The sequence below is a fragment of the Cucurbita maxima genome, unplaced genomic scaffold (genome assembly GCF_002738345.1).
Source record: "Cucurbita maxima cultivar Rimu unplaced genomic scaffold, Cmax_1.0 Cma_Scf00001, whole genome shotgun sequence".
NCBI classification, from domain to species: domain Eukaryota; kingdom Viridiplantae; phylum Streptophyta; class Magnoliopsida; order Cucurbitales; family Cucurbitaceae; genus Cucurbita; species Cucurbita maxima.
The window spans coordinates 8,565,306-8,574,951 of NW_019272017.1; the positions used below are offsets into that span (position 1 = coordinate 8,565,306).

General features: G+C 35.0%; 2 protein-coding genes across 6 annotated transcripts in view; both read left to right on the forward strand.

The window, feature by feature from the left end:
* The window catches only part of LOC111478341 (asparagine synthetase domain-containing protein 1), a 5,959-nt gene extending 2,410 nt beyond the window's left edge, over positions 1–3,549 (forward strand). The window contains exons 7-14 of one of the 4 annotated variants that reach the window (XR_002717458.1): positions 301–415; positions 603–708; positions 1,400–1,493; positions 1,618–1,780; positions 2,147–2,246; positions 2,332–2,448; positions 2,695–2,751; positions 3,018–3,166. Coding sequence is in view for 3 of the 4 variants with exons in the window: in XM_023122552.1 (XP_022978320.1) it covers positions 301–415; positions 603–708; positions 1,400–1,493; positions 1,618–1,811; positions 2,147–2,246; positions 2,332–2,448; positions 2,695–2,751; positions 3,018–3,131 (897 nt within the window). In the remaining variant the exon portion in view is untranslated. Of the gene's footprint in view, positions 1–300; positions 416–602; positions 709–1,399; positions 1,494–1,617; positions 1,812–1,966; positions 2,048–2,146; positions 2,247–2,331; positions 2,449–2,694; positions 2,752–3,017 lie in introns of those variants that run through there. The other 3 variants (XM_023122552.1, XM_023122558.1, XM_023122557.1) reach the window with 3 other exon arrangements.
* Positions 3,550–4,480: 931 nt separating this feature from the next.
* The window catches only part of LOC111478365 (cell division control protein 48 homolog B), an 8,783-nt gene continuing 3,617 nt past the window's right edge, over positions 4,481–9,646 (forward strand). Inside the window, exons 1-7 of one of the 2 annotated variants that reach the window (XM_023122574.1) lie at positions 4,481–4,714; positions 4,825–4,992; positions 5,096–5,497; positions 5,590–5,634; positions 6,274–6,329; positions 6,527–6,676; positions 9,111–9,218. In XM_023122574.1, the coding sequence (XP_022978342.1) occupies positions 5,333–5,497; positions 5,590–5,634; positions 6,274–6,329; positions 6,527–6,676; positions 9,111–9,218 (524 nt within the window). In that variant the 5' untranslated portion in view covers positions 4,481–4,714; positions 4,825–4,992; positions 5,096–5,332. The remainder of the gene's footprint in view (positions 4,715–4,824; positions 4,993–5,095; positions 5,498–5,589; positions 5,635–6,273; positions 6,330–6,526; positions 6,677–9,110; positions 9,219–9,646) is intronic. The other variant, XM_023122584.1, reaches the window with a different exon arrangement.

Consider the following 9,646-nt stretch of genomic DNA (forward strand, 5'->3'; position numbering starts at 1 on the left):
TTTTTTTTTTTTTTTTTTGGTTGAAAAAAAAGCATTTGAAAGTCAAAAAAAATTTAATTGAAGACTTTGGTAATAATATGATTTAATTTACCATTGGAATTGTTTTCTTTTTCTCTTATATTTAGTCGTGGAAATCATCATAAGTTAAGAGGAGGCATATATTTCATAGTTCAGAACAAGTTAATTGTTAATGCATAGGGTACAACAAGTTAATTGTGAATGCATGGGGAACAAGTTAATGGTGAATGAATAAGTTATGAGGCTAATAATGAATGCTATGATTTAATTGTGAATGCATAGGGTACAACATCTGCTTCCAGAAAAGCAGAACTTGGTCCTGTGGCCATTCTTTTTTCCGGTGGATTGGATTCTATGACACTAGCAGCATTACTGGATGAGTGCCTTGATGCCTGTTGTAAGTGTTTGTTAATTCTCCTAAACATCAATTTTCAATCTCTAGGCGTTCAGGATTTATTGAATTGTGATATCGGTCTTATTCTATTATTACACTTGATGTGGGGGGCTGAGATATTCAATCAAGTGATGTTACTTTAATTTCCTAGTTCCAGTTAACTGATCAATTGGTCTCATCTTCTGTACAGATGAGATAGATCTTCTTAATGTCAGCTTTGATGGATGTTCTGCACCTGACCGAATCTCAGCGAAGGCTGGAGTACAGGAACTGACAAGAATTGCCCCTCTAAGAAGGCATGACCATTTAGCCCTATTTTGAGTTTAGCTTTGACCGTTTTGGTGGTTAATTCTTTTATGCTGAACATGTGGATATTTTTAGTTAGTTTTAGCATAAAGAACAAAATAAGAATCGGGAAACAGAAATTAAAATATCATACATTAAGCTCGACCATTGTAGTTTAGCTAAGTTTTGTCAGGTGATGTCATGAAGTAAGAATCAAAACAAAAATAAAATGTGTAGGATGCATATATATGTTATATATTTTGTGATAGGTCTGTTTTATCATCTTTGGGAGAAGATAGTAGAAACTAGATTGTTATTTCGTTGTCATATTCTTTGGTTACTGTGCTGGCAATATTTCGTTGCTATTACCTCAGAACCAAAATTCCAGGTAAAATAATTTTGAAACCAAATGGGTCTAAGAAGGAAGCCCCTAGACTGTCACTTTTTTGCCTGTTTAATAGATCTCTTGTTTCTTAGGAAAAAAAAAGGGTGATTTTCTAGAAGTTAAGACCAGTGGCTTCCTTCGGTCGAAATAACCTATTATATCCTAGCCCTTAAGGATATGATTTGCTATTGGATAAAAGAAACATATACTTTTTGAAGTTTCATTGTCCCTTTCCTTTGTCTCGTGCTTGAAACTGCAATCTTTCATGTGGAATCTTTATTTTATTTCTTACACTGTATGACTATTTAATTTTTTAGGTGGAAGCTGGTTGAGATTGATGCTGATTTGTCAAATTTGACCTCCGAAACCAAGCATGTCATGTCTCTAATAAATCCTGCAAATACATACATGGTACCCTACTTTTGTTGTGGATAGTATAGTTTAGTGTTTAAGTAGATAACTTCAAAGGGTTTTGAACTTGCCAATGGGATGTCATTGATTGTCCTGTTTTGTGTTAAATTTTATTTAATTGCAGGACCTGAATATTGGAATAGCTTTGTGGCTGGCCTCTGGTGGCGATGGTTGGATTTATGAATCAATCGACAAGGATGATAAGTTTCATCGACGTGTAAAATATAAGTCTCAGGCCAAGATTCTCCTTGTTGGTTCTGGTGCCGATGAGCAATGTGCTGGTTATGGTAGGCATCGAACAAAATATAGACAAGGGGGGTAAGACAGTAGGAGTGAACTGTTTACATCATTTCATACATAATATTTTCTGCTTCTAAAATTTCAAGAACATAACCATTGGATGTTCATTGCATAACCTTTATTACTTTTTACCATTTTTCTATTCATACTGAAAAGAAAAACTTGTATACTAGGGAGGGTGTCTACTCACCATAGAAGATATTCCTGTAGGTATGCTAGTGCATAAAGTTAAAGGACACGGACATTAGTAAAAGGTTTTTTCTTTTTTGGTACACATCTGTAAAAGCTCAGTTTGGTAAATGCGAGACGAAAAAAATCTTCCTAATTTTAGTGTCATGCAATGTTCCCTTCAGCTGGCATCTTTTAAATGAGGAAATGAAGTTGGATATTCAGAGAATCTGGAAGAGAAATCTTGGGAGAGATGACAGATGTATTGCAGATAATGGGAAGGAGGTATTTCCTAGAGATCGTATACCGAAACGTTACTATGTTTTCTCGTCTTTTTCTCATTTAATCAAGTTTTCACTCCTTTTCATAGGCTAGATTTCCCTTTCTGGATGAAGACGTTATACATACATTGCTAGCGTTTCCTCTATGGGAGGTTACCGACCTCGAGAAACCTGCTGGAACCGGTGATAAGAAGATACTTAGGGAGGTTTGTGCTACTTTTCCCTCGATTAAATTTATTTCTCCTATGATATTTTTCCGCTTTGCAAATATTGTACTGTCGAAAAGAGTTTAGTGCTCATCTAATAGCGCAGTTGAAGGAATTAGATTAACAATGAAAGGGCAGGTCAGATAAGCAACTGACATTCTGTCGCCTTAGAATGAAAGTTTAGCTACTCGACACAGATTTACCTAAATAGTGACGTATCTAGCATTCCTCGTTATCTTCTTGAAGGTTGCGAAATTACTTGGTCTGCACGAAGCAGGAGCTCTACCTAAAAGAGCAATACAGGTATGCATCTTCCCTTTAGTCACACTGCCAACTTCGATTAAGAATGCCAAATATCTGATTAACTGGTTGGTCTGCAAGTGGAAACCATGTGACACAATTAGTATACCGAAAGGAGACTCGATATAACTCGATTTTGTGTAGTTTAACTTGAAGCCAAGGGATGTTATATCATACAAGATGAATTCTACTGTGATGGATCCATCTAAAATATATCTTGTTCTTTCTTTATGTGCTTCCATAATCCTAACGCACAGTTGATCATCTAGTTTGGCTCAAGGATTGCGAGGGAATCAAACCGCAAGAACTTCGGAAGCAACCGGGCTGCTAATCAGGCCTCAGCAGGAAGTGTGAAGTTCAACAAGCATTCTGTTCTTCAGTGATGCCCTACCTAGACTCATCCTCTGGCTCAAGGCAGTAGAATACGAGCAGCTGAGCTTTATCTATACGGGATAAGTTGAAGAGAACCCAGACTCGTTATTCTGGTAAGAGCTAAAAGGGAAGAAATGGGCAATTGCCCTCTTTTCTCTAATTTGCTATCTCAATTAGAAAGTTAAAATGGAAGAGTTTGCTGAAATTTTTGGCTTCACACTTTGAAGTAACACGTATTTGACACACAGTATATTTGTGGTTATAATTGCATCTAAGCTATCCCAAATAGTGTTTGAATTTTGAGTAGAATTAAACTGCTGTTTTAGATTGATGTAGTCATTTTTGATTGAGTTGAATGTTTACTGTAGAAGATGAACAGATATATATTATGGAAGAAGGGATGGATAAATCCTTGTGGTTTATTGTGATGATAAGTGCACTTTTTGTTCATTTCATTGGAGAAATATGGAAAACCCTCTATTTCTCTCCTCCTCTAACAAGGTGTGATTTTTTAGTTGGTGGGGTTTTAATTTTTGAGTTAGGTGCGGTTTTAATGTATGTTTGGATCTTTCCTTTGGAGAGATTTCAAGTTTTCTCTCAAGGTTTTAAAAGGTTTTAATTTAAAAGGTTTTAAATGTTTGCTAGGAAGAGGTTTTAAAGAATGTTTTGTTTTCCTCTCCAATCGACGTGGGATCTTACAATCCACTCCTTTATGAGTCCATTGTCCTTGTTAACACATCTCTCAATGTCTAGCTCTAATGCTACATGTAAATTGTGGAAACATCTTCCTAGTAGGCTTGTTTTAAACATTGAGAGAAAGCCTAAAGAGGACAATATTTGATAAATTTTGACACATTTAATAGGTCTGAAGAACCTTCTATAATAAATGCGCATATTGAAGATAGGAGTTTAGTCCTTTTATCTCTTCATAGTATGCAGCAAATATTTAGTTAGGGAGATATGCAGCAAATATTTAGTTAGGGAGATCAATGATAACGAACAAGTATATTTAAGACAATAATTAAATAAGAAATCATCTTTATATTAATAAATTTTTACCCATTACAAATGTTATGAGAGGTTTTTAAATATTTATATAAACTAAAAAAAACTTAATTTTTTTTTTTCATTTTTTCATTAGATTAATATTAAAATTTATGCATTTTTTAAATATATAAATTTATCAGACAACATTAAAATTGGACATAAAAATTAAATTTACATTCAACATTGTAATTAAAATTTAAAAAAAAAAAAAATCAAATTTCACAAAGATTTAGCACAAAATTTTGTTTTAAAATTTTAGATACCAAAATAGTGCTCTTCAAAAATTTAAGAAAAAGAATAAAACAAGACCCTAAATCCCACTCTCCTTCATTCTCCCTCCCTCCCATTGCCGGGCCGCCGGCCACACTGCAATCTGCACCATTTTGCTTTCCCCATTTCCTTCTTCTCCATATCTCCCTCTCTTCTACAACCTGAACCCTCGCCGGCACGCCCTCCTAAGCCCGTTTCTTCCTTCTCTCCCTATCTCCCTCTCTGCTGCAACCGCGCCGGTACGCCTGCCCACAGCATTCTCCTGCTCGTCACTAAGGTGCACATTCTGTCTTCCGCAGCTCCTTCTCCCTCTTTTACGTCTTATTCTTCTTCTTCTTACTATTATTTTTCATTTTCTGAAACTTTTTTCTTCGTTTTGCTCCCCAGCAGCTGGGCCCTGTTGGCGGGAACTTCAGCTGGCAGCTAGCCGTCGAACCTTATACAGCACCCCCGACGGAAGCAACTCTCTCAATATTAAATTCCTTCTGCTCACTTTCACCATCTTTCCTTAACATTGCAGCACATCCGCCCTCTCTTCCTTTTAAAAATCTGAAGGTACTCTAATTCTTTTACCTCCTGAATCTTATCTGTTTGGTTAACATGAAATTTAGATAGTTTGGTAGATTATTACTTGCTTATAATCCACTTGCTTCCGTAGAAAAACAGAAGGAATACAGAAGCGCGCAGCAGTGCTGGCTCTGTGTGAAGGAAATTTTCGGCAGCATGTGGAACTGGAGGAACGGCAATGGAATGAAGAAACGGCAAATGATCGCGCTGGAATGGAATCCAGTTTAAACGTGTAGTTGGCTGTTTTGCTCTCTTCGTTTTGGTTCTGAGAAGAATTTCACCTCCGAGTTCGAATACGGATTTAGAGATTAATTCTTAGTGCTTTTACATGGAGGATCAGAGCTGTAGGAGTGGTAATCGTGGTAATGGTAGCGAAAACCAGTGGAGAGCTGAGGAAGCGATTGCTGGAAACTCCGATGCCCTTAAAGCACTGAGAGAACTGATCATTTTCCCACTACTATTCTCCCAGGAAGCTCAAAAAATCGGTCTAAGAGTAGGACAATTTCTTTCTCTGTCTTTCATTATTTCTTCATTATCTCGATTTCTGGTTAGTTTAATCGTAAATATTACAATGATGCTTAACAGTGGCCTCGAGGATTGCTCCTATACGGACCCCCTGGCACTGGCAAGGTAACATTCAATCTAAACTTGCTGTACGTTGTTTTGTTATGCAACAATCTTTTTTGGTTCTGAAAATTAATTGGATATTCTCTCCTCAATAACATTTAGAACTTTCTACAATTCGAGATTCATATCCCATACCCCCAAGTAATCTTCACGTCTATTAGCATATTGGTTTGAAAATTTTGAATCCATTTTGGAAAACTTTCCCTTGGTGACTGGTTTATGTGTAAAGCTATTCCAAGTTCCTTGTCATATTGTATATAAATGTTACTTTCTTTATTGAACTTTGACGGGAACTGAAAATGTTTAGAGAATAGGCTTTCAATTGCATATCAGCTTATTTCAGTCTGTTAAAGCTACCAGAGCAACAAAATGACGTTTTTCTTTCTTTATTCTGGTTCTATGAAACCAAACTATTAGCTCCCTATTTTCCCTCCAAGAGATGTCTAGACTCGGCTGTAGGCCAAATGTTAGTTTTGGATTCTGTTCCAGATATATTCCTTTTATAGCAGTTGAAAGTGAGGCGGTTCTTTTAAAGTTTATTTATTATTATTATTGTTATGTAAACATCCCATGTGTTTTCAAAGTGTTCATTTTTTATACATAAGTTTTAAGCTTGAGGAACAAACTTTTCTTCATTGACAGACGAGCCTAGTACGTGCAATTGTTCAGGAATGCGGTGCTCATTTAACCACTATCAGGTTCTGCTGCTTTTTAACTTTATTAGTTTGTAGGATAGGGAAGCATCAAAGTAATCGAAGGAAAATCAAATTGATGATTATTAAATGGTTTTTTTTTAGTTATTAAACTTTTTAAATTCTGGTATTACAGATTTGCAGTATCTTTCCCCCTAAACTTTTTTTGGTCACCGCGGTATCATTTTCAATGCATTATGCAGTCCCCATTCAGTTCACAGAGCACATGCTGGAGAAAGCGAAAAAGTTCTGCGCGAGGCTTTCTCCAGGGCATCATCTCATGCAATATCAGGGAAGCCATCAGTTATCTTTATAGATGAAATTGATGCACTTTGTCCACGTCGGGATTCTAGGTAATGAAAACTGATAACGTTATTGTAACTCTGAAACAAAGTTATTCTTTCTCTTAGTAGAATAAAACCTAGGCTAAATTATAAGAATACCCTGAATTTTTCCCTTTGTTTAAAAAAAAGTACCCCTTGTTCTTTCAAAAGTTGTAATGATCTTCTGTAAATACTTCAAAACTACCATGAAGGTAGAAGTCTATTAGATTATTGGACAAACATTAGGACTAGAACACTGGCACCCTATTCCATGTCACCACCACACCTGCTCCAAGTCTAAATTTCTATTCAAAATCATAACAGATTTCTACTTAGTATTAAAACATTGATGAAAAGTAAAGGTAATGTTACAACTTTTGAAATAATAGGGGTATTTTTGAAACAAGGGGCAAAGTTCAGGGGTACTTTTTGTAATTTAGCCTGAATTCTGTAAGCAGTTTTGTTGTTGCTATCTGTTCTTGAAGAAAAAATAAGTAAGGATAATTTAGCGACTGGTATGCATAAATAGAAGTTGAGTGTAAGTGACAAGGAAACCATTCGGATGTAAGTTGCTTGAAAGCATTACTTTTGTAGGTGTATATCTCATCCTTTGAATTCTGAAACTCTTATATATCTATATATATATTGAGATAAGAAACTATGATATGGAATAAGCTGTCTTCATTCCATGGATGATTTAGATTTAAGAAGGTTTTATGGTGTCTTAATCATTCCATGGATTAATTAGATTTAAAAAGGTTTTATTATATTTTTTAAGTTTTAGATAATTATCTTTAAATTATAAGTTAGTTAGTCAGTTAGTTAGTGGCCATTATATTGGTGGCTATGAAAGTTACAATCTTTCAATTAACCATTTGTCAAGGTTTATTTTCAAGGTTATAGATAACATTCATGTTATTGCTTTAGCATCATATTTTGGAATTGAAAAGAATAGAGTTTCTATTTTAGATTTGTTGAGAGCTAAACTTTTACTTTAAAAATTTTGTGTTCAGAACTTGCATGCTAGAGTCATTCAGGTGGTATTGATTAAACCTATTCGAATCATGAGTTTTTTTACTTTTGATATTGATCATTAAGGTAATCCATTCCAAAACTTTCTCTTGGGTTGGTTCCTTATAACCGAAAGGAAAACTTTGATACCAAATGATAAGAAATTAACCCGAGGGAAAACTCTAATACCAAATGGTAGGAATCAATCCAAGGAAAAATTTTGGAACGGATCATGTTGATGATCAATATCAAAAGTAAAGAAAACTCGTTTCTACACTCGTGATTCAAATCACTCTACAAGAGGTTTGATCAATACCACTTGAATGACTATAGCATGCAAGTTCTAAACACAAGAATGTGCAAAGTAAAAACTTAGCTATCAACAAAGCTAAAATAGAAATTCTATTCTTTCCAATTCCAAAATGTGATGCTAAAGAATAACATGAATGACTATTTATAGCCTTGAAAATAAACCTTATAATAACATATGATTAATTGAAAGGTTGTAACTTTCATGGTCATCAATACCATAATGGCCACTCTTGTAACATATAAATGTAATATAAAGACAATTCTCTAAAACTTAAAAAATACAACAAAACTTTCTTAAATCTAAATCATCCATGGCATGATTAAGACAATCGATCTGAATTTCAAAGAAAAGGAGTGGGGGTTAGAAGCATTCTCATTAGACTGTACCCAGATTCACCAAAAGCCTCTCCAATTGGTACCTGTAAAAGAAATTGAGTAATTACAGTGTAGAATTAGAAAGCTAAATGCTGGAAGAACCTAAAACATTACGAGGTCCAATAAATGCATCCTCGAGTCCTCAAGTATCATGAACGTGTCTTCCTTTTCTTTCCTACCTCAGCTCCCAAAACTAAGCAAATTGCATTCCTCCAAAGTACTTTGTCTTACTTCTTGAATGAACATCCATCTAAATACATGACTAAAGGTGCTTCCACACCATCAAGAAATGCGATATGTAAGTTGAGGAGGTCAAAAGTTTTTTCCATTGCTTTAGAGTGAAAGAGCAACGTGGGATGATGTGAAATGTTGATCCTCTAATTCTCTTGGACGATGAACGTCAATTGGGGATAAGGACCTGTTGAACATCCTTCATTTAAATCACCATAAGCTGCACTGCATCCAAGACAAAGAGACCAAAGGAACGTTTATTCTTTAATGGAGCTTAGTTTTTCTTTGTTCTTTTTATCCTCCTAGTTTGTACTATAGAATGAGTTCCAACGGTAACTTTTACCTAGTTTGTAGGATGCCTTATCTTCTCGACTATCATGCTATACCATAGATTATCAATTTATTTTCTTTTATCTTTTATGCGAAAATGGTTTCAAGAGTGGATAATATAAAAGCCATTATTGTTTACTATCTACACATCGAGTAGGGGGAAGTGCTTGTTGATTACCTTTTTCTGTTATGTTCAATTTTTCAGGAGAGAGCAAAATGTTCGTATAACCACTCAACTTTCTATTCTGATGGACTCCAATAAGCAATCAGCATCTGGTAGACCACAAGTCGTCGTTGTTGCATCAACTAACAGGTTATCTTCCATTGTTTAACTAGAGAATTCTATAATCTTGTTAAAATAGTTTTAACTTCAAGTTCTCGTAGTTGCACCAACTACCAGGTTATCTTCTATTGTTTAACTAGAAAATCTATAATTGTTGAAATAGTCTTGGCTTAAATTTTTGTTCCCTATTATATTTTCTTTTTAAATTTTAAGAACTTGTACACGTATCATTGGAGTTTGCAATACTTAGACATATGAGGTGCTATATATTCCTGAAAGCCTAGAATAGTTAATTCATTGAAGCTATTGTATTTATTTTTCTGACCTTTGCACTGGTGAGAGAAAAAATTTTATTATACAGATTGAAATATGCACAAAAAATCCTGGGTGTTTTTTCTTTGTCTTGTACGCTGTAAAGCTGTCGAGCTAATGTTTAAGCTTTCTCTCTTCCCCCCCCC